The 24,441-nt window shown below is 44.5% G+C and overlaps 1 protein-coding gene across 1 annotated transcript in view; it reads left to right on the plus strand.

Moving 5' to 3' along the window:
• Positions 1-1,568: 1,568 nt before the first annotated feature.
• LOC311428992 (uncharacterized protein) overlaps positions 1,569-24,441 on the plus strand; it is a 38,995-nt gene continuing 16,122 nt past the window's right edge. The window contains exons 1-5 of the mRNA XM_084540179.1: positions 1,569-1,592; positions 1,688-1,731; positions 15,432-15,499; positions 17,374-17,531; positions 21,127-21,178. Of these exons, the coding sequence (XP_084396305.1) occupies positions 1,577-1,592; positions 1,688-1,731; positions 15,432-15,499; positions 17,374-17,531; positions 21,127-21,178 (338 nt within the window). The 5' untranslated portion in view covers positions 1,569-1,576. The remainder of the gene's footprint in view (positions 1,593-1,687; positions 1,732-15,431; positions 15,500-17,373; positions 17,532-21,126; positions 21,179-24,441) is intronic.

Raw genomic sequence — 24,441 nt, forward strand, 5'->3', positions numbered from 1 at the left:
CGAATCTGCAAATCTAATAATCAAAACCATCGCTGATGCATTATTAAAATTGTTTTGTTTTTCTTTCCTGCGAGCAAGAACTGGAGTATTTGGAGGTGGGTAGATAGTGCTAAATTGTGTTTATTGCACGTCTGTTGAATATATAACACGTCTCTGCGACCTCCCTGAAGAGTTATACAAGCCTTTGCACAACATAATAATTCTTAAACACTTAGAAATGCATACAAATACCCTGGTGCGACGACAGGAATCTTAGACCTCACATGCTGGGTGACGGATGCTGCTGGGGGGGCCACAGCTGCCCAGATCCACAGAAGACCTCTCTTGCTGTCCAGGAGCAAATTGTTAATGCATTCTCCAGGAGCGACAGAGGAATCAGCGGTTGGTTTTAAAGCTGATAGCCCCAATTGCTTTTGAGAGAGATGCTCTGGAAACTCTTGATGGCACCAGCCAGTCTGCAGACTCTTTTACCTTGTAATCAGCCAAACAGTAAGAAATCTTCATCATAGAAAGTTTTCTTGTCAGTTTTATTTTGAAAGTAACGTAATGGAATGTGTGGGCTATGCCAGATCTGATTTGTTAGGATTCCATTAAAAATTCATTTTTTAAATCTGGGAGTGCGTACAAATTTTTATTTTTTAACTTTAAAACACAAATGCTTTTACTCTGGCTTCAGATGACATTTTTTCTTTAAACAAATTAACTGAACCCCACCAAACAACATTTTATCCTGAAGTATTGGCTCAGAGTGCTGACTTTTTATTTTGGTGGAAAATATTTCATTGTCTCACTGCGAGTTAGGAGATGGCAGAATTTTTCAGGGTTATGATGATTGATCCAGATTCAGAAAGGAGGCTAAATCCAACATGTGTGTTTCTGGGAAGGGATGGAGCCTGGGGCAGAATTCTCTTCTCTTAATAGCTCCTGCAACTCTTTTCATGGGCAAACTGGGGTGTGAAGCTTTACTATACTGTAATTGTATATAGCATGCACTTAACCCTGATGTTAAACTGTGTTAAGCCCCAGAGACAGTTAGACCCCTTGGACCAAAATCAGTAAGAGTCAATGATACAACTTTTGGCAAATTGAGTTTGCATATACCTGCGGTTATTTGGTTACATTCATCATCTCTCTCTGGCTGGCAGCTCGTGTTTACTGAAGTTGGCTGACTGAGAGTCCACTTCCATATCACGGAGTTTGCTCCTTGGCTAATCTTATTTGGATAGCTGGCAGATAGATATGCTGCAGGCTGTCATTGCCTCTGTTTGCTTTGCTAATATCAGAACAGTTTCAATATTACTTGCTCTGGAATGTGTGTTTTGACAAGATCAGAGTGCAGCTTGCTGTCGAAATGGGTCAGATTCCCACATCTCCCAAATTTTGGCTTGGGAAGGCTGTTTCACAAAAGAAGAATTTGGCTGAAATAGCCATGAATATAAACCCAGTTGTGTATGTATGTGTCGCCTGTAAAACAAGCCACCAGCACGTATTGCCACGTATGGTGGGTAGAGATCTCTCTCCTGGGGTGGTGGCTGGTGTCTACCCGCCAGAGCTCTGACTGGAGAAACACAATGCAATGGAAAACCTTACTGGTCTGAGCCTTCTGCCAAATATCAAGTAATTAGTGATGAGAAACAGGTTTGGAAGTGTCCCTGAAATACTTACCATGGGCTTATGTCTCCCACAGAAACCCGGGATGCTGCAGGTGGACTGTATCTCAGCAGAATTTTGGTGAGTAGGCTAAACTGGTTGTCTAGACTCCTGCTTGCCATGTTTACTGATGTGGTCTCCTTGAGAATGTGCTTGCTACTGGGAGAAAGGGAGTTGTTAAAGTCCTCTGAGGGAGAGCAGAGAAACCAGAGAGCTTAGAAGGCTTGTACAAAGCAGGACTTGGAATCTGTCTCCAAGATGTGGTTTATGGCTCTTGCAATGAGCTTCCCTGTGGTTGTTGCTTACCTTGACCATATTTGCCTAGCATTTCCCCTTCATTTTTGGGTTCAGCGTACAGATATGAGCGTCCATAAGTTGGAGAGCACTCTGACTTTGCTGGGAGGGCTTGTCCAGGTACTTGTATTACCTCATTACAATAAATTACCACGAAGCACTCATTGCATCCCCCCGTATTTCCATTGCAAACGGGAGGTTTTTCAGCATTGTAGGATTGTCAGTGGTTATGGCCAAACTGCTCCTGTATGCCTGTACTCCAGGAAAGCGTGTGTACATGAACAGTGAGAGCAGTTTGTGGGGCCAGCTCGGAACGGCTCGGGCATGTGTTCAGTTGTCCTTCCAGGAGCTGTGACAGCCAGAGGAGCGTGGCGGGGACAGGACACCCTGCGGCAGCCTGCCTGGCTTTGCCCTTTCAGCACAGCCGCGTTCTCCCTCTTTGGCAGTGCGAGAGAAATTTCTGGCTGATCACAAAAGGGCGGGAGGGAAGAATAAATTAATTTAAAAAATTTAGAAAAAAAAAGCCCAGCTACTTTTCATTTTCCAAAGTACCCATTTTCTTAACTATTCCTCCAAATTATCATCTCATTAGATTTATTCTGTTTCCTTGATGTTGTTGTTATTCTGTTTATCCCACGTCACTCAGCAAATGTCTCCCGTCTCCTTCCAGCCAACTTGCACAATACATTACAATTACATAATTACGCCATTGTAATCAAATAATTAAGTTGCACATTAAACACGCATTAGAGCTCACAAAGGAAGGAGCTTCAGACATGGGCATGGAATAGGAGGGAGTGAGCCAGTCAGTGTTGGCACTAATTGCATCTTGCTTTTAATGACTCAAGGACTCCTGTTTTTTGGTCTCAGGTGGCAAAATGGGAGTGTGTTGAGGCTGCTGAGTTTTAAATAAGCAAGCAGGTTTAGTGAGCAGACTCCCCTGTGGAGAGAAACAAGGCTCAGTGACCAAACACACACAGAAAGAAAAAGGGAATAATTGTGAAGCCTACTGCCTTCAGGTCTATTGAAATCTGCTTTAATTGAGGCTCCAAATCAGCTCTCCCAGGAGAAAAAGAAAACCTGTCTGTTGCTGTCATGGGACACAGCCAGTCTAGCAGGAGAAGGACGTGGTTTCTTTGGGATGTGGTTATTTTAGCAGCGGTAGGGGAAGAGTGAATGAGTCTGTGGGTTAGTCGTGTGTGTTTTTTTCCCTTTTTGTGTTCATTGATTTGGGTAAAATAATGCCAAGCAGATCCAGAGCTGTTGTTTGGCCTCATCCTTACTCCTTTGCTCACCACAGAGACACAAGGAGGGAGTGTTTGGGATTCACTGTTTGGTGTAGGTCCTAGAGGCAAAACTGTGGGGTCACTGCTCTTCATTCAGACCCTGTAGGCTGAGCTCTGGGAGAAAACCTGGCCCTGGTCTCATCATGCCACAACCGAAGAGTTGCAATCTGTTCTTTGAAACAATTTTCGGTCATCCTTTTGAAGGCTCCTGTGTGAGTTTGGGGCAATAAAACTCCCCTGAATCCTCTGTCTCACAGGTGATGCCTACCAAAGCCAGGGAGTGAGCAGCACAGGACGCTGAGGTGACATGGCTGCTGCTTGCCAGGTTTCGGAGGTGGGATGGAGAACAATGTGCAGACTTTGCCTACATCTCTACACCCGTGGTTCTGGGCTATGGATATTAGAGGTCAAATTCAGATAGAAATTGCAGACATGGAGGAAGGAACCTCTGGAGAATGACAGCAAATGCGTGGCCAGTTTGATACAGGGAACTAAAAGGGTTTATCTGGTAGGCTTTTGCAAGTAGGCTCATGGTCCTCTCCTAAAACCTTTGGTTAATTAGTCTCTAAGATATATTTGTAATGATATCTTTAAACTTGTTATTAAAAGCCTTAGAATTAGCCAAGGTATTTGCTTTCTAAGTACGTGTGGATGTGTGGTGGAAGGTAAGATCTCTGTGTGAATAAGCAATATGGGGGAAAAAGCGTTTATAAATCAGGAAGCAGTGAGTTGCAGCAGCCTGTGAGGCTCCCTTCTTCTCAGTGACCCGAAGGACAGCGTGCCAGCCGTGTCCTCTTGGGAAGTCAAAGTGGCTGAAAGCTGCAGAAGCCAGCTGAGAAGTGAGGAGCAGTGAAGTACTCTTCAGAGGTCCACCGTGCTGCCTGCCATTGCTCTGGTACCATGCTCACCATGCTACAGTAGCTTTTCGGGTGCTGGAAGACATGCAGAGCTCTTCTGGGTTTCTCGCTGTGCCACAGCTGACTTACACACCTCTTCTAGAGAATCGGACTGCACTGTGGCCCTTTTTCCCATTCAGAGGTGTCCATGTGGCATCAGATAAGCCATGCCTATCCCAGGCAGCCTCTTTCCTCAGGGAGGAGAAAGGTTGCAGCAGGATCTCTGCTGCATGGGTCGTGAAGTGGAGAAGGAGACATGGTGGCAAAATCAGAGAATTTCAGACTCCACCCAGCCACAATTTAGCCCCATGTTTTTCCCTAAATCTCAAGGAAAAGAATGTGATTCAAAACAGCTTTCACAAATCTCAACTTTAAGCGCAAATATGCACGCTTAAGTAAAAGATTGTTGAGCTTTAGATAAGAGCTCTTTGCTCCATTAAATTCGATTTACTGGGTTCCTGTACCACGTACAGACTTGACAAAATGCAAATTGTGCAGATTAGATAAGATGGTGTTTAAAAGGGGTGGGGGAGGGGGGGATAGGGGGGGGGGAAAGTCTGGCTATTGAAAGAAGATGTGATTCGATTAGCAGAACCAAGGCTGTAAGTGGAGATCGAATGGGCTATAAACAATTTAAGGCTTGGGAGGAGGCCAGCACTGGCTGGGTATTCATTTATGGTCCAATGTGCTGGCTCTCTAATCCACTAGGAGAAAGCAAGCCAGAATGGGAAAAATATTCTGGGTAGAGTGATCTTTCACATTGAGAGGCCATCATGTCACCTTCAAAGATTTCTGAGCATGTCCATCTAATATTGTATACGTACTTAAAATACTAGAGCCGTATATTTCTTCAGCCCTTCTACACCTATCGGCCCTGTGTGTGTATCTGTCTTGTTTCAATCTCATTCTTTCTATTGCACCCACATCTAGGTGAACTGTTGGAGATACCTGGGTGAACTATCAGCGTGCCTCGCAGTGTTATGGTTTAAGTGTGGCTTTAATAGCAATGTTTCCACCAGCTGCTTGCTTATTTCATTGACCTGCTTCTGGAATGCTATTTTGCATGCAGTGACAGAGTTTACTTAAAAAAAAAAAAAAAATTAAAAAAAAAATTGAGGTTGTGCTACTTGAGATTTTTTACTGGGTGCACGAATACACTGCATTGCTCCTTTGAGCTTCCTGTGCTGCTGACCGGAGAGGCATGCTAGTGGCTCTTACGAGAATTAATATTTTCTTACAGCCCGGTTTCTGGGAATTGACTGTTTATATAGCTTGCGCTAAAGGAAAAAAAAAGTTGCTGAGAAAAAAGCCTGGGAGGTGAAAGTTGGATGTACTCTGAGGCTGAGAAATTAGGCCAACACCCCACCCCCAGGCTTTTTGGATGCTAAGCAGTGGGACTGCATTCCCCCCTGAGTGACTTACCTTGGGGAATAAATACTGAGGTTGTCTGCAGGACCCTCATGCTGAATATCACTTATTCAGGAGTGATAGGAACTGTTGTTCCTCCTTTCCTCTATTTTCTAGACAAACAAGCAAGCAAAAAGGGGGTTACATATGGCTCTTTGAAGGTTAGATTTTGACATGAGCTGGTCAGTGATATTTTTTCAGAAGTTTTCCTTTGGGAAATTTCTTTTGGAATGGAAATGTGGCTAAAATTTTGTTGTGAAGGGAGCATTCTGACAATATTGAAATACCCTCTTTTGATATTTTTCAGAGCGGAATATGTTATGTGTATCCTTTCATAGTGACTGCCTTTTACAATGTTTTAATTGTGTTGAAGTCAAAGGAATGCTGTTTCCCCAGGCACTTTATTACGGGGAAAGTTTTGGGTTTTGCTTAACAGCACCTACAAATTTGAAATATCAAAATCCTTTGCAGAGCAGAATTTCTGGTTGCTTGAATGCTTTTGATCCACTCTGTAAATCTGTCTGGACAGACATTTCTCTTCCCTGTTCTTTATTTTCCACCCTGATTTCTAACCTGTCTTCTAATTTGTTTTATGTTCCTGTCCTTCCCTGGTGATGGCAACACCTCCTAATATAGCTTGGTCTGCCAATTCTATTATTTGCTCTTTACTTCTTTTTCCAGCTCGTTAATGTAGAGGTGACAAAAGATGGGTCTAACAGTGATCTCTGCCGAACCCCACCAGGTACATCTCCCCATCTTGACAAGTTGCTGTTTATCATTTTGCTTGGTTTATGGTTTCTTACCCACTTTCTGAAGCACACAACATCTCTCATGTCCTAGCAGATTTGAATGGCTTCTCGGAGTGATCTTTCATAGGTTGATGGATCAAATGTCTTCGTAAGGTTGAAATACAGTTTTTACTCTGGCTCTGGGATGGAGAGGTGAGAAGTTGACCGGGTAGAGGCTGAAAAATCAGTGGTGTTATTTAAAGCAGCATAAGTATTGATAGAGGTAAGAAGTGCTTCTCCACAATGTCCCGATAGCAGGGAACGGGCTGTCCAGGTGGAGTGGTAGTGATAGACATGAGGCACAATGTGGAGAAGTTGCAGACCTTTGAGAAAACAAATCGAGGAGGTAAGGTTATAACACAGTGCTACCCACCCATCATATCCCAACTGTGAGCTTCCTTTCGTGAGGGAACTGGTCTCTGGCCACCTCATTCCTTGATAGGCCCTTTCAGGGTGCGGTCGTCATCACTGGGGCAAGAGAAAGGCAATAAATCCCATACGACATGCTTCAACCAGAAGTGTGCGTTGACTTTCGTTGACTTTCCTCCCCTCCCTTGCCTGGGACAAGGCTTGGGCACTGTGAGGAGGTCTTGGCCTGGCCCTTCTCAGACCCACTGGGATATCCCCGCCTGACTGTGCTCCAGAATGGCCTCTGCTCATAGGTTGGCACAGCCAGGACGTACCTTATGGCATCTGATTATTTTTTCCTCCTCCCTAATTGGTTCCGTTAATTTATTGTGGACAGGAGCTTGCTCTGCCAAGTACTAATTACAAAGGTTATTGTTTCTGCCCTTTTTAAAGCGCAGCAGGAAAACCTACAATTCCATCACATGAAAAACAAGACAAAAAAGGCAAAAAGTTTTTGGACTGCATGTAACCCCCCTCCAGTATGTGCTGCTCGGCCACTGCCTTCCAGTCACAGAAGGAAGCCTCCTGTCTCTGGGACGCAGGCTTGGGGTTTTCACCCTTTTCCCTGCTGTAAAGCCCCATCAGCTTGAAACATGCCCTTGAGTAGAGGTATACTTGATCCTCAGAGCTCTGGATTTTGGAGGCAGGATGGGTGCATTTGAAAGCTGGCTGGTGATGAAGTGGTGCAGTGGCTGATGTTGCTGTCCTTCCTGTCCCTGTGCACGCTGCAGCCTCTGGCCAAGGAACAAGCCTGGGCTCACACAGCGTAGTGGCAGCCTGTCCCCAGCTCCTGTTCAGTGTGCTGTCTGACATTGCCTTCTCTGCTCTGTTAATGATGCTCACATTGTTCTTAGGCTGGCTGAGATGACTGTAGTCCATCCCCTTCCTGGCGAAGGGAACTAGACATACTTTGCCCCATGGAGCTGCTCAGGAATGTTTTTCCTCTTTTCCTGGCTGGAGAAGTTGGGTGCCTTGGCTGAAGAGGAAATTCTACAAAGCCAGGCTTTTGCCTAGCACGTGAGAGGAGGAACAGTTACTTCTTGGCTGGCTTTTCTGGAGCCACCATTTGCTGACAGAGCCGCAGCATCTGCCTGGATTAACCTGGATTTTATTGTCAGCTGAAGCCATCTAGACCAAGTACCCAGCCTTGCAGTTCTGTTGTATTTTGAAGGTGACAATCCCCTTTTTTGCTATTTTGCTTTTTTGTTATAGTAACATTGCTATGTTGCTCTAAAATGTGGCTTGGTTCTCCACATTGACAAACCTAGTGTTGCAGCCCTCAAGGCTGCAGCTGAGTTCTAACCTTTGCTTGACAGTAGGTGTTCACACCATGCACGAGAGTGTGCTTCGCTCGTGTTTTGTGTGGTATCTGTCCCTTGTGGCTCTGTATTTGCTATCCCAGGCTTTGTTCCCACTGCAGTATTTGCTCTGGCTTGTTTCCTGTTTATCACATATCATGGCTGGAGTTTGTTTTTGTTCAGCAGCTCAGAAGCCTTTGGAAATGAGTGTTTATAAACAGAGGGATGTTTGGGACCACAGTTATGTCCACCATAAATCAGCAAACTTCAGCATTGTTTTATACTGATTATGAATATGACTTTGTACTGTTCCTTTTCTACTCCAGCCTCTGGCACAATATCATTCTCATTCAGTCTTTTCTCTTTTATAATACTCAGCCCCACTCACTGGGCAGCTTTGTACCAGAGTATGTACTGGAGTACCAGATAAATTAAACATACGGGCAGTACTTAGTTTCCTCTGGGTGGCAAGTCTGGATGGCATCTGTGGGCAGTACTTTCATGTGAAGGAAGCACAGTTAAAATCTAGATTCGAAGGGAAGGAGAGTGTATATCATATTTAAAAGAGCTTTTGAGCTTACCATATGAAGGAGAGTTATGTTTTATACTGTAATTTTAATAGTTGAGAAGCTGTATCTCATAGTGCTTTACGAAGCAATGAGGTAGATAGTGATAGTTCAAGCAATGTGTAGGAAAATGTGCCAGCCATATGTGTAGCCATATCTCACATGCAGCCTTGGAAATCATTTATTTTTATTGAAGGGATGAATTTGCCAGAATGTCAAGGCTGTCTTCTGCACTTTTGAAGAAGTGCCATGTTCTCTTTAATCTACAAAGGCTGGAGATGAGAGGGGAGCAAGCATTGCCTCACCAGGTATCTCCTTTTTCCAAAATGTTCCTGCATGTTGGTGAACAGAGACCAGGCTCAGCTTCAGCACATGGCCTTTCTGCTGTTTAATGAAGATTCCTTTTTTTCCCGTCAGACTTCTTTCTTTCTGTCCATCCTTCCTTCCACTTGTCCTTCTGCCGAGCCATCCTTCCTCACAAAATCGCGTATCTGTTTTCCTCTTCTTCCCATATCTTGGCTGCATTTCACTGCATCCTGTGATGTGTGCTCTCATAAGGCTTAATAACACCTGGCCAAGACAAAAGTTTGACCACGTGCAGCTGCCTGTGAGAGCCAAAGGGTGCAGCAATTTCACCATGTTGGCCAGAAGACACATCCATGTGCAGATCTTTCAGGTGTCCCAAGACTTGTTCTAGGACTCTTAATATATTTGCCAAAAGCCAACTGTAAAAGAAAAGCAGCTCCATGTGGTGCATTAAATGTTTCATTTTATGTGCCTCAAATTGAGCAAAAAAGTTGGAAGTCAAAAATTCTATCACAAAGAAATCTTTCTTAGTTATCCAATTTGTGCAATATCATATTATAGGGAAAAACAACTGCTATCTGCCTCATAAAGGTTAATATAATAATAAGCAGATACTGACTTCTATTGAGATGAACATGATGATTTATTGACCCAAGAGGTAAATATTCAGTGAAGCGAGCCAGGGTCAATATTTACCACGAGGAGAATAAATTCTTATATTCCTATGGTATGGAAACCATACAAACCAGTCACCAGTAAAATGTCAGCTGCTTTTATGGTGATTGTTGCCATTTGCAAGGAGACAGCTAAGTATGGCAGACTACTGCCAGGTGCTTCACCTCATACTTTTGTAGCAAAAGTCAATTTAAAAGCATTTTATTTCCATACTTTTAAATACTTAAGAAAGTATTATTAAGAATAAAAATACTTCCCTAAAATCAAACAAACAAAAATGCAACTCTAAAGGGGTACAGTGGTTTGGAATAACTGGGTGTATTTCTTGAATAACTGTTATAATTTTATTGTGTTTTATTTTACTTTATTAGAGAAATATTCAGCTTCCAATTTATAAGCCTGGCAACTTTCAACCAAACTGGAGATTTTCTGCACACGTATTCATTTTGATTGCAAAGCCATTTTTCATTTAAGAAATGCTTCAACACATAAATGTCAAGCATCTCTTGTAGTTACCATGGATAAAGACAGGCTCTGAATGTTGGCACCTGCTCCAGTGCTCTGTTCCCTGGGCAGGATTATCTTTTTCAGACATCAAAATCAAGGGGAAAGGGTATAGCATCGTTGTCATTGTCACCACACCAAGGGCCCTAAATTGTCCCATCGGGAGAGATGGGAAGAATTTGGGCCATTGAGGAACATGGGGCAGATTTGGTAGCACAAAGGATCCTCTGGCAAGAGAGCTGTGATGCGTCCTGGAAAAGCAATAAATTTGTGTAGGCTTTTTCTCTTTGTTCCCAGGGCTGTCAGAGCAAGGCTGGTGGGACGTGGGCTGTGTCATTTACACCCTGCCCTGTCCTGTTCTCTGCTGGTGCTGTGTGGTGAAGAGCGACCTTTTGCAGAGTCTGGCCTGGGGTAAGGCATCGGGGTTTGTTCCTGCCCCTAGCTTTATGGTCTTGGGTCAACTGCACCCTTCTGCATGACTGTTATTCTAGGAGAAAATGTGTGTTCACCTGTGTGCAACCTGCAGCCTGTCTGGCTAATGCAGTCCTTCACCTCCACGTAATCGGTCTCTGAGAGCACAAATGGCAGAAGGACAGTGGCTTCAGCTGGTGGCATCCTGGTTTTGCTGCTGCAGTAGGCTCTGCTGGTTCTGGGTAAGTTTTGTGAACAGGGAGATGTAGCAGGCCTGTGTGCAGACAACTCATGTTTGTCTGGGCCATGGCGTTAGCACCCTTCTGCAAGAAGCCTCAGGCGTGTTCTTCAGTCTGCCAGGCAATGTGCTTGGGATCACAACCGTTTCCTCACGGATGCCCACAAAACGTCGTCATGCGAGATGATATCTGTCAGCTGCTCTCACCTGGGTGAGAAATGTGAATTATTGTGTACTCTGCCTGCCTTGTAACACATCAAGGTCTTGTTTCACTAGTGATGTGAATGGTAGAAACCATAAATATACTTCATGGGGGGGAGAGGGAGGAATTGCACCATCTATTATCCAACTTGAGCAAAGTGACATGAACAAGGATATTATTTTAGAAAGTTTATCTCTTTTGTATCTATGGTGACAAGATCCTTATCGGAGCAAGACAGACTCACAGGCTTTCTGCTCCTTGTTATCTCAGTGTAGGATGACAGTATAAGTATCATGGCTAGAAATGTTATCTATCCTTTATTATTTCACTTGTGAGGGGCTAACAAGAGTGTTATCAGGGTGTTTACAATCAAAACACGTGCAGCTCAAGTGATAAAAGGGAGAACAGACATCTGATCTCCAAGGATATGAAGACAATACAGCCTTGAGCAGGAGGAGATGGATCTTATTATTGAAAATGGTTTGGCAGGCTGGGAATGGACAAACAAGCCCAGGCGACTGCTCACATCATAAGTTTGAGAGACAGGGTGGGGAGAGAAGCACACATACGCGCGCACATACTCTTGCAGAAAATGAAAAGGCGATCGTATCAACAGCACTCTCAGCTGAAAGAGAAATATTTTCCAATAATTTTGTTATGATTTTTTTCTGTACTCTCCTCTCACTTGGAGCGGTAATGTGGCAAGCTGTCAGGACCAGCAAGTGCAGTGGAGTTGCTTCAAGTGAGTCAGAATCTGAGAAAGCTTACCCAGGCTCGGAGGGTGGAGAACAGACAGCTGCCAAGATTACTTGTCAGGGGTTTCATTCAGATTAGCATGGCACTGACCCGAGTTTCTGCAAGGTAAGGAATTAATTTAGGGGTGCACAGACACAGGGTTAGTGGTGACCGTAAACATTATCCTAGATCTCCTCAGGGTCAGAGAGGCTAAATCCCTAACGGACAGAAGTCTGACCCTGGGATGCTTCTATTACGGATCACTGAAAGGAGTTCAAAGATGTCCTAGAGAGCAGATTCTCATTAGTCTACAGTGCGAGCAAACCAGGTGCAAGATGGTGTCAAATTCTGATTTTCTTACTTGACATGAATTACCCTCAGCTGCTAAGGATGGGGCTGGGCAGTGCAGCACTCCATCCAAATCCAGGCCTTGATCCTGGAGGTGGCTGTGTGCTCAGGTCGAGTTCACTGGCTGTTTTTTGCTTCTGTTGGAGAGGTTATGGCAGGGATGATTCCTGTCTTTGTTCCCCTTTTGGTATTAAAATTTTCTTAAGCCAAGCAGAGGGCTTTTGTCCTGCAAAATTAATGTTTTTCCATCATCTTTTCTCACTTATCTGTCCCATGGCACACAAGGGCACAGAAGCTTATGCCCTGGGAAATAGCAGGATCTGTAGGCAGGAGAGGACCCAAGCTGAGGGCACAAACACCAGTGCCAGGTTTCTCCCTCTCCCGTTGGGAAGGAGGTGGGGAGGGTGGCGTGCGTCTTAGTGGGATGTAGATGGCATCAGGCATTGGGAGGGACAAAGGTGGGGCAATTTGTGGGCTGCTAGTGACAGCCCCATCTCTGAACATCTCAGTTTGACTGTATGGCTGGCTGAAAATGGAAAGTAGGTAGCTTTTTTGGATAATGGGTACGGAATGAGCATGAACATCTTACAAGCAGCATTATTCTGCATTAGCCTGTCTGCTTAACTCCTTATTCATCTTGATTTAGGTATCAGATAAAGCGAGCTGCTTGCGACCTGTCTAAATGACTCTCACATCACTCTCTAATGGCTGTCAACTCCAGGTAACCCTCCTTCACCCGTGGGTACTGGCAGCAACACCTCTGCCTTGTTTATGAGAAATAATCTCTGGCTGTAATACACGTAGTGTTTTTATTTGAACCCCTAGCTTTGGAGGGCCAGTGGGGCCATTTTGTATGGTAATGTATGACCCATCACTTCTCTCCTGCCCTTCATCTCTCACACCTTTAATTGCACTTGTGTTTCTGAAGCATATGGAATTCATTATTCAACAAACAGCGTCCTTTGCAATATCAGCCTTAATTAACTGTTCCCCTCTGCATTTTCATGCTCTTATCCTCTCCAAATCTACACACTGAGACAGGCTGATGGCCCCCCACATGCATCAGTGCCAGCCACTGAGCCATGACCAGATAAGAAGAAATGGAATTCCTTATCTCTTTTTTCTTTTTAAAATACATATACACACAAACACGCAAACCTGGAAAAGGTCAAGGTTGCTGGGAAGGGAGAAGGCCCTTCAAGACAACAAAACCCCCTTCTCTTTTAAGTCTCCATAGCAACTTGATGGAGCATCATGGGATGTCAGGATGAGAGAGGCCTATTCTTTCCGTGCAACACTCTTTCCACTTCATTAGACTCTTTATCAAGTATCTCTGCACTGGGCTGAGTATATTTTTTTGTGTCAGGGAGCAGTGCAGATGACTCAAAAGCATGCTGACCTTTTCAGTGGGACCTGGGAGTTCCTTGTGGGAGTCGCATCCTCTCCCCTCGCCTTCCTCCCCCACAGCCCCCTTGTCTCCAGTTCACATGACCCCGGTCTGCATGGCCTTCTAATCAAAACCCTGTGGCTGGTGAGGTATGAAGGGTTTCTTTATAAAGAGAAAGGAACTAAAAAGCAAAAAGAAGAGTATGAGAATGTCCTTCACTGGCACTGGAGGTGTCAAGACCCTAGCTGTCAGAGCTGTGCGTCTATGGGGAAGATTAATGACTCTGCTCAGAGAAAATCCAAATAAAATGGAAGAGAATAAATACCAAGCAACTGTGTGGAGGATGAAGGGAAGGGTGAGGAAGGAGTGAGGGAGTGTGATGGGGCAGAGGTATTTCTCAGTCTCGGAAGTGTTTTAACTCCCCAGGGAGGAACAAGTTAGCATAGGAATAGCATAGGAAAGCTCTTTGGATTTAGTCCTGTGGTCTTGAAGGGATGTTTCCGTCTGTGGGTATTGATCATTGAATGTGCTTACAGAGTGCTGGTTGTGGTAAGGCGCAAACACTGAATATTGTTATCTTAGCTTCCCTGGAAAAAGTACCCACTGTAGAGAAGCCTTTTGTTTTAAGCTTCTCACCACACTAGCCTGTTTCATCCTCAAGGTACCTTGAATTGCTTTGCAAATCAATGCACTGGTTGGTCCTTGGAAGCAAAGTGCTGGTTTTATGCCAGGCAGTAGCACAAAGTGCAGCCCAGGGAGCTGCAGGTCTGGCTCTGCAGGGGTTATCAAGTGATCAGGACCTTGCTATGGGTGATGGGATTGTATTAGCTTGCACCGCAGATGCAGTAGGACCTTGGAACCAGCCTTTTTGGGCTTACCAAGACACCACAACTACATTTAGTTTTTAAGATGATTCTTTGGATTTTTACTTCTTCCAGGGAGCCATTGCGTGACAGTTTGCAGCTTAATTTGAACAGACTTCACACTACGAGAACCCAGCTGAGCTTCTTACCACAACAGCTCACGGTGTGAAACTCCGTATGGTTGGAACCATATGAATTGGGCAAGGAGAGGGGCTTGTTAGTATGGATGACTGACAAGGCCAAAGTCATTTAAGCAAGTGTTTGTAAAGAGCCTTGAACCTGGGCATGCTTACACCGTGTGCTCCTGAGCTAGATGATTTACATGGGTGTTTTTAGGGGGAAAAACCGTAAAATAAAATGCTCTGCACTTACAGAAGGAGTCAGGGTTATGAATATCCCAGTCCAACTGCTTCAGTCCTCAAAGGAGTAATTTTGAAGTGGGAAATCCCATTAATTCATAATAGGACTCCTAAGTAGTTCCCTCTGATGAATTTGTGGCACTCTGCAAGTCCCATAATTCCCAATATACAGATGAGGAAACTGAGGTTAAGTGACTTAGCCAAGGTCACGTAGGAAATCAATAACCACTCCAGCCCGGGTAGGCAGCACCTCTCACTGACTTCACGAGACTTCGACTCCCGTGAGCGAGCTGTCAGCGCTGACCAAGTGGGAATACCATCCCCACCGTCCTCCTGGTCCCAGTGAAGGAAACATGGGATGAACACTGTGTGATGTTACTAACCAGGTGCACCCCTGTTCTGGCACAGCCGGACTGTGGGAGCACGGTTACGGTGTTTATTTGAGCTTTACAGCTCTAATGAATGTCCCCAGGCCTCAGAGGAGGCCTAGCCATGCAGAGCAGGGTGGTCGGTGGTCTCCAACCCCAACCAGAGCAACGCTGCTTAACCGTCCCTGACAGATGGATGTTGTCTTGCTCGCAGGATCCTCAAATATGGAGACTCTGCAGTCTCCTGGTCCCCTGCTGTCCCAGTTTATCCCAGTGCCCTCTGCCATCTGTCTTAGCACCGTTGCTTTCCCATGGCACGGCAGGCAGGAGCCTGAATCCCATACGCTCCATCTGTGTAAGGTGCTCTGGTTGTGCTTCACAGTGTGTTTCTTGTCATCTGCGGTTTGCATCTGAAAATGCAGCAAGAGCATCTCTCCTGCAGGTGATGCGATCCTGGGGCAAGATTGTCTTCTGGCAGGTTAGGGCCTCATGCGGGACCTGCCTGCAATGGTGAGTGTCTCTGCTGGCATCTGTGGGAGGCCTGTCAGCTGGTGCTCCGTCCTTCCTGCTCACCAAGTCTCTTTGCTCCTGTTTCACCTTCCTCTGCTTGCCGCTTTTGTCTTGGGCTCGTTGTGGGGATTGTTCTGATTTAGGGGTGTTTCAGGAGTGGGGGGATATGTGTGTTTGATCTAACTTCCTTCCCATGTGTGGCTGGTCCTGCAGAAAGGGGCTGTTTGTCCCAGAGAAGGCAGGCAGGCTGGCTGTAATCCTGTGATCCTTAGCTTGCTCATCGCAGCAACACCGACGATCACCTACGTGTTGTCTTTATCTCTTGCCCTCTTACCAGCACTGCTAGCTGGAGTCACATGGGAGCAAGAGGTGCTAGTCTGGATGCAGACTTCTAGCATGGCTCAAGTCTCCAGAAGGAGTCCTTCTCTGTCCAGCAGTGGCTTGCTGCCCTGCTCTTTTCTTCTGCAGCTTTTCTTTAGCTAATTCATAGCTATTTGAATTGCTGATTCTGCTCTTGCTGTTACTGTAGCCCAGTGCTAATGATCTGGCTCTATTTCCTTCCCAGGTAAATGATACAAAAGCACAGCAAGCAACCTGGAGCCCGCTGTCTGAACAAGCATGTGTTGGGATTAACCTGTTGCCAAACAGCTTCACTGTATTTTTTGTAGTGCTTCCTGCAGCCGCACCTGACAGTTCTCCAGAAGGCTGACGAGAAGCAGTTAATGCTAAGGTGTTGTTCTTGATGCCAGGCTCCTTCCTACTTTGCTCTAAGGTCTCTCGAGGATGGTGTGCACTTCATATTTGCCTCTTTTCTGATCAGCATTTTGACACTCATTTGTCACTTTCCAGACCTCCGACATACTCTCTCCTGTGTAACTTAACCTGCAGAAAAGCAGAAACTCTCAGGAAGGGTGCAGGTGGACTTGGGGGTCTCTGGATGAAGGCTGAAATGCTCATCTGGGCAGGAAGGTGGGTGGGAGCCCCTGCAGAAGAAAGCTTGGCCTCATGTAGCTCCTGGAGGCTGTCCAAGCCTGGCATTGAAGCTGGCTAGCTTGCTTGATACTTTTCTTGTCTTTGGGCAGTTTTCTGAACTTCTGTCAGGGCTGGGATCACAGCAGCCCCTGCTGATGCTGGGAGAATGCTAGGGGAGAGACGCAGCCTTGAGGACATTCCCCCATTCTGCAGCACATGGCAAAGTAGTGGTATTTCAGATTCAGTGGGTGGCAAAGGAAATATTTTGGACTGCAGACTGTAGCTTTAAAAAAAAAAAAAAACACTCTGCATTTGTTTGCGGTTTCCTTCCTGAAGCCTTTACTGACTCTGAATATATATATATATATATATATATATACACACACACACACACACACACACACATATTGCATCCTTTTTTACATGCAGGTTTTAAGGCAAGACGGACTTATTCCATCGATTATTATGACTGCAGGTATTAGCTGCTTTTTTGAATGAGGGATAGCTTAGGTCCCCATTCTCTGCCACTGGTTTGATTTCACCTTCATTCTTATTATGGCATTTCTGAGAAAGCTTCTTGTTTTATATAGCAGCTGTGTTGTCTTAATGCAGCTGTAATGTGTGTTTGTCCAGGCATTGCCTTTGGGGGACAGCAGGACTAGGAAGATGTTTTATTAGATCATTCACAAGTCCTAATAATCTCTGAGTCTCTGTAATATCTCTGGATGTCAGCTGTGCGGCTTTCACTGTGTGGTATGGGGTTGTAACCTGGAGATGGGAAATCGCTTGTGTATGATCCTGTATCAGTTTCATCTTGGTTTTAGCTCTCCCCTCCTGGCTGTTTCCAGCAATCAAAGAGGAGTTAGTCCTTGTATGCCAGATCTTAAACCGTATGTTGGCAGTTCACACATAGAGCGGCGTAGCAGCATCAGAGAGGATCCTAATCGCTTGGAGCCTGGCTTGTGCAACTTGCTGGTGACACAGAAGATCTTCCCCTGCAGACTGGATCCTGGACAGCATTCCCATCCCTGCACCTCCAACTGCCAGTGTCTAGGCTATGGTAAGGCTGCGGCTTCCCTGGTGCTGAAGTGTGTGTCTTGTGTGTGCTCTGCTTCCAGAGCTAGACTTTGCCAAATTCTATTGCTTCTGCCATAAGAATTAGTATTTCCACAGCCAGTTGTATTTGGATGGGAGCTCTCTGACCAGTGGTGAATTTGCTCACTCGCATACAAATCCATTATTTGCTAGGCTCCATTGCCTTGCAGCTTATCCAGTGTGGGGGAGTTCTCTAGACCAGAAATGTCTATTGCACTAATGATGATTTTCTTTTTATTTTTTTTTTTCTTAATGTAGTGCATCCCCTCTATATATTGCTCTCATAAAGTATTGCTATATTGCTCTCCTCTCACTGAGTTCTGGTTGTAGTGTGCTTGAGAGCCATCCCTCTCCTTCAAATACCATTTGATGTTTTCTCTTGCAGAGATGTTGGGGGGACTGTGGAGGTCATTCTTGCTTTGTTTCTGGTTGCTTGTGTGTCTGTCATATATTCATTTGCTACAGCTTTTGCATCACAGCTTTGTGGATTAAATTGTGTTTTAGGCTAATGTAGTAGTTCTGCACTGACTGTGCTTGGAGTTTCAGTCTCCGTAGTCTCCCTTAGTATTCAGTTATGACTTGTATTGTCTTTGTGGTATTGTGGCTGGTAGAGTCATTTTAATTTGTCTCTATTTTGTTGTCTTTGTGTCTCCTTCTTTGCGGAGCACTGTTGCTGTCCAGCATGGTCACTGATGTTTTACTTTTTTACCGTCTTTTTGTCTGCTTGTTTGTGAGCTGCTGGTTTCATAAAACACAGCCTAGAAATGGATGCACACCATAGCCATTGGCTATTCCAGTCTGTGTTTGTGGCTGTTTGGTGTGTTGTGTGGAGAGAAGGGCTAAATAGTCAGCGGGAGGCAGAGGAAGTCTTGTTAAAACTGCTTCAAAGCACTGTGAAAGGGGGAGAGGCTGGTCAAGGCCGGAGTCTCGAGAAACGAGTAGGAACAGGAGAGTGGCCCTGCATGTGATGGCTTCTGCTCCTGCCCTTCTTGAGTGTAACATCCATGAATGCAGACACTTCTCGTGGCTGCCTTTGCTCAGGGATGTGACTTTGCTTTAGCACAAGAAGCTTGCTTGCTTTCCTTGAGCTGCTGCCTAAGGCAGCTGTGTCTGCTGCAGCCATGTGCAGCTTAGACTTCAGCTGGACGTGCATCTTGGTGGCAGTTTTGGGGTCTTCCCTTTGTGGGTTTTACATATTTTTTGTCTATTATATGTGAAACAGATCAATATCTCTTTTGATTTTTTATTTTTTTTCCTGCGGTGGGTTCATTATGCTGTTTTGCAACAAAAAGGCACATTTAGCATTATGTCTACAAGGGCTGAGATGATACTTTTTGCATTTAAGGTTTGTGTGGGCCAAAATGGCTTTGTAGAGCCTATCCAAGATTTTATTTTATTTTTTCCTCAGCTTGCTGCTGACACAATCAGAAGCTCTTGCAGCATAAAGCAGCCTTTCCCTGCTGCACCTTAGCAGTGTGCGTGCTGTTGCTTTTTCTCCTATATCCAGCCCCTCTTGTAATTGCCTCGTTTTCCCATAGTGAGCTAAAGAGCACCCTATTGCTGAAAACAACTCCTTTCAAGGCAACCTGCTTAGGAACAGGGTTTGGGGCTAGTGGTTTCCTCTCTTTGTTTGGGTTTTCTGTCTTGCCACATTCGTATCTTTCGGCTTTCAAGTACCTGCAGGAGCCAACTTGCTTCCGACTCCAAGTTCAGTCTCCAAACATAAAAGAAGAGAAAGTCAGGACAGAAAGACATTTAGTCTTTCTTCCTTCCTCCACACCTGCTGTTCTCACTCGTCAAGCACTTCCTAAGGGTAGAGTTCTCCAAGTTCCTAGTCATTACCCTTTATATAAGCATAATATAGTACTGTAACACTCCCTGTGGGGAAGCTATCTATTGTAGCAATCTGTAAAACAAAAGCTGGATTGATCCTTCTCCCATTGCTCCCCCAAAAAGCTGCATGCTGTTCCTCAAATGGAAAGTCTGAAAGCCTTCATCAGAGGGTAGTTCATTTTTACACGACATTTTTACACTCAAGCAAAACTGAAAGCAAGGCATAATTTGAAACAGCTAAGCTAGCCGTTAGAGCAGAACCACGCAAATAAAATGCCTAGGATGATGTAGTTGAATATGTTGCAGTTAGAAAAATGACAGTGTACAAGGAACAAGAACAACTAGGCAGATGAATGTGAATTAGTAAGGAGCAGACTTCCAAAGCAGACAAATCAAATTGAGTATGTAGAGCATTATATTCAAAGGAATCAGGTAAGAAGTACGCTAGATTGTACCTTAATCAACAAAACAGGTGCCTCTGCATCCAGAGAGTGATAGAGTTGTGGGTGGGACCTGTGGGACCCGGCTCCCCTTGTCTTTGCCATAAGGCTTCGTGACCTTGCTCAGATCATCATACCTCCTGCTGCATTAGCTTCTGGGCCTGCAAATTAGGGCACACACCTGACACAGAAGATGCTTTTTAAGATCTGAAAATGAACCTTGCTCTGAAAGAGCTACCTGATACTTCTTTTTGAATGGACCATCTTAGCACTTGTCATCTTCTGGGACATTGCTGATTCTTTTGCTCCTTTTTTTTTTTTTTTCCAGAAGACAAACACATGTATGAGATGTGAAGGGTTGTTTTCACTGATGTTGAAGTTTAAAAAATTGTCATGATTATACCCAAAAAACATATCCAACAAACCCAAGAAATACTCTTTGCAGTTGTGAGAAAACGTGTGGTTTTGGACCTGCACAGGAAAATCTAAGCTGGAGGAATTTGTGTATTCACAGAATCACAGAATTTCTAGGTTGGAAGAGACCTCAAGATCATCGAGTCCAACCTCTGACCTAACGCTAACAGTCCCCACTAAACCATATCCCTAAGCTCTACATCTAAACATCTTTTGAAGTATTGTTGAAGTCAAATCCATATTTTTCTTGAACAACCTTTCAGGTCACTCTGTAACTTGTAACTTAAGGTCACACTTCTTGAGATGATTATGAAATGCCCCAGATGCTCAGTGTGATAGTCTAGACAAGGCTGCTGAGAGAGAGATGCAGAAAGTGGTTCCTCTGACTGGTACAGACATGAAAAGCCCTTGAAATGGACAGCTTGCAGGCAGAGCTTCCCTTTGATGCTTACACTTCTCCATTCTTGTAAAGAAAAGACTGATCCCAGTTGAGTCCTACCTAAGGACCAACTTGTGGTCACAGGTGAACTACCCTCTTCAAATCCTGTTGGGTTAATTTCCCCAGTCCCACATCTGAGGTTGAAATTTCACTAGTTCTGACAGAGAGAGATCCCTTACACTATAATATCTGAGCAATTTTTGCTCAGATGCTTCAGCAAATGTATTATAGACCAGTCTTGGCTGTGTGTATTATCTGAATTGTAAAGAAAAGTTCTCCAGCAGTAGCTGAAATGTACAACCTCTTGATGGGAATGTAAGCCAACACATCCTTTACAAAAGGCAAAATTGATCCAATAGTTCCTGTAAGAATCATATTATGATTCTTATGTTATTGGTATAAAATTGAAGGAAATGCATTATCTGTTTTTCCAGGTTTGGATACAAAAACACGAGCAACAACTGACCTGAGCATGGAAATCATAAAGTATGTCCTTTTAATCAATTGTGTCATGTTTGTTATTGTTTAAAAGTAAGCACGTGGGTGGTTACTGTGATTTAGCTGGGATATAGTAACTCGTTATCTAGGTGAAACGTGTTGGAGCTTGACTGAATTCAAGATTAACTACTATAACCAAATACAACATATGCTGCATGCTGTTTCTTACACCATCGCCAATAAGGTGTGAATTTGGGTACTTTTTAATCATTAGGAAAAAACAAACAAAGCTAAACTTGTAAAGAAATATAATTAATTCATCTTCTCATTGATGTAATTAAAATAGAGAACACCAGTATTAAAAGCTTCCTCGGGGCCTCCCTAGGGCTTCCCTCCCTTGCTCACAGGCTGTGGTTAAGGTCAGGCTCCTGCTCTGGGCTGTGTCTGAGCCATGCTGTGGCCACCTGCCTGCCTGGCTGGGTGCCCCCGGCAGTAAGCAGGGAGCACTGCGAACCAGATCAGAAATTGAGTGAGGTCTGCAATGGCCATTTCTGCACAGGCTAAAAGGAGCCGGGGCATTCTGACTTGCCCACAGAATTTAGCTTTCAGCTGCTGTTCTGGTCCAGTTCCTCCAGAGATAAATATTTGAGCTGGGTGTGGGTGGATTGAGTTTCATCCTAACAAGTAACTTGCTAACTGTTTATATATATATATATATATATATATATATATATATATATATATATTTTTTTTTTTTTTTTTTTTTTCCCCTGTTACATTGAGACTTCACTAAGCCTTCACTTTGCTTTGTTTATCTCCATCAGATAGACGTGGATGAGGTGAGTGGGCTGAGAGGTAGCGGGGAAACACAGGGAGAGCCTGAGGTGGTGATTCACAGACTCAGAGCAAAAGTGCTCGAGGTATAGCTACATGGGGAGGAACAGCTTTAGTGTTCATCAAAAGAGATGAAAGCCTCTGAATCTAAAGGGGTGAGATACCAGTGGAAAACCAGGGTGCTCAGCATCTTAGCAGAGGTACTGCTTGATGCTGCAGGTTGTTGCATTAAGTAGAGAGTGGGAAAAATCTCAGAGCTTGGGTGTAGAATGGAGGTAGTGCTGCAGCTAGGGCTTTGGTCGTGATTTTCCAGCTGCATGGTTAGGACATGCTCTTACTTTGTTGGTCTTTATGGCGAATCTCATGTTTGGTGCTTGGTGAATGCTGTAAATGCTTTGTGTCTTCCAGACATCCTTATTTTTGAATGTATTTTAAATCTGTGTGGAACTGTAGAGTCCTGGTTGTCCTAGATATGCTTGCAGGGTGAAAAACCACCTCACCCTCTACTGCAGTCACTTGGGTTGCCTTTCTTTCACTGGCTTGACTCTTCTTGGGTTTTCCATAGTACTGGAGGATTTTTCTTCTCCTTTTCTTTTTTTTAATAAATACTATGATTTTTATCAAAGGCTTTATTGCTGAAGACTTTCAGCATGCTCAGGGACTTCCACTTCACCACCTCCTAGATTTAAATGTGGTGTTGCCTCCATCACAACTCGTTTACCACGAAAGATGTTACAGTGTCTGTTTGGGCAAATCAGTCTATGATGTGGCTCCATACAGCAGTTCTTAAGAAAATCTATTTGTTTTTTCCCTTTTTCTATTATTAACCCTTGTTCATCCATAACAAGTGCTCTGGCTGCTGTTAATGTTTGGTAAGCTTGTACCAAGTGGTTAGTGTTTTACACTCATCTCTATCAGCAGGTGTTTTGTTTTGTGTTTTTGTGTTTTTTCTTTTTCTTTTTCTTTTTTTTTTTTTTTTTTTTTTTCTGTCTCCAGTGATGCTTGTGGATGCATTTCCTGTTGTGTCCTCTAACTATATTTTACTCTTCGGTCATTTTCTTTGTGACAGTTTGCTGCTGGTTTTTGGAAGTGATTTTCAGTGAATTAACTTGGCAGTTAATACCAACCTGCTTCCTCAGCTTCAACAGCTGCTCGAACCCTGGCTCATCCCGATTTGAAAACGAATGCTGTAATGAATTTTCTGTCAGCCTTTTGCGGTCGATATTTTTGGCTTTTGCTGTATGTCATTCACTCCTGGCATAAGCTCCCCTGTGGCATTCTGCGAGGGAGCTGAAGCACGCATCCACCCCAGGGGCTGGTTCAAGTCCTGCTGGGGGCTCCTGCGACCCAGCGAGTGGCAGAGGTCTGGCCTCCCTCCTTAGCAGAGGACGGGCTGCATGGAGAAGACCTGAACCCACGGGGCTTGCCCGGGACAGTGCTAGCTACAAACCCATGTTTTCTAATTTTTGAGTGCTCCTCGGAGACCACTTCACCTTTTGCAGAATGATTTAGGAGGGTGTGCGGGGTACAGCGCTGTTCAAACAGGATTCCTGTGCGAGTGTTATTTATTACTTCTGTAGTGTCTTCCAGGCTGCTTTCTTCGGTGTCATGTTGATTCTCTGGGGACAAAGGAAACAAAGGAAGGAAAGCGCTTGCAGGAGTGATAAAACAGGAGTATGACTAATATCTTTTTTTTTTTCCTCTCTCTCCACAGTGTTTTTTCACAGATCAAAAATCAATTAAGGGTGAATTTCTCTGGGAACTCTTTAAACAATGTAATATTTCATTACAGATTATTGCAAACTCTTTCACATTTGTAGCCCAGGTGTGAATTGCAAAATTAGCCCCGTTTTAATAATTTTCTCAGAGGTAACATTTCTCCGGGCACTCTGTATTTGGTGCAGGCTGTGTGGCAGCCGCTAGAAAAGGCGCATTTGTCGTCCTTCCCCACACAGAGGTAGAGGACTGAAGGAATGGGCAGCCTGGTCAGTCACAGCATTATGGTCTGAAAAGAGGCAAAAACTGCAGAAAGCAAGAGGCTAGGTTCTGCTGTTATGGGAGAGCAAAACAGTGACTTTGGTATAGAAAGGTTTGTTTTGTTTTCTGAGCCCTCCTTGAGCCATCTGGCTAGCTGTCTGGCCCAAGCCTCTACCTCATGTCCCACTGTTGGGAAATGTCCCCATTTCTGTAACTTGTGACCTCTGTCCTCTATTTCTGGATCCATCCCTCCTGTCTGAACCCCATAGAACTGAGATAGGAGGACTCTGACAGGCATCTGGATTTCTAACTGTGTTTCAGTCCTCTGGACACAGATCTCCTTCCAAAATCTTCCCTTCCTGAAGTCCTGAAAAGCTGAGCAGCAAGGCTTGCTCTGCTCCGCTGCAAACTCCCCCTCTCAATCATTTGTCCTCGCTAGAGTTTGTCCTTTTCAGGATCCATTTGCTGCATGATGCATCTTTCCTTATTCCACCTGATTA

Source organism: Aythya ferina (genome assembly GCF_964211825.1).
Source record: "Aythya ferina genome assembly, contig: HAP1_SCAFFOLD_235, whole genome shotgun sequence".
Lineage (NCBI taxonomy): Eukaryota > Metazoa > Chordata > Aves > Anseriformes > Anatidae > Aythya > Aythya ferina.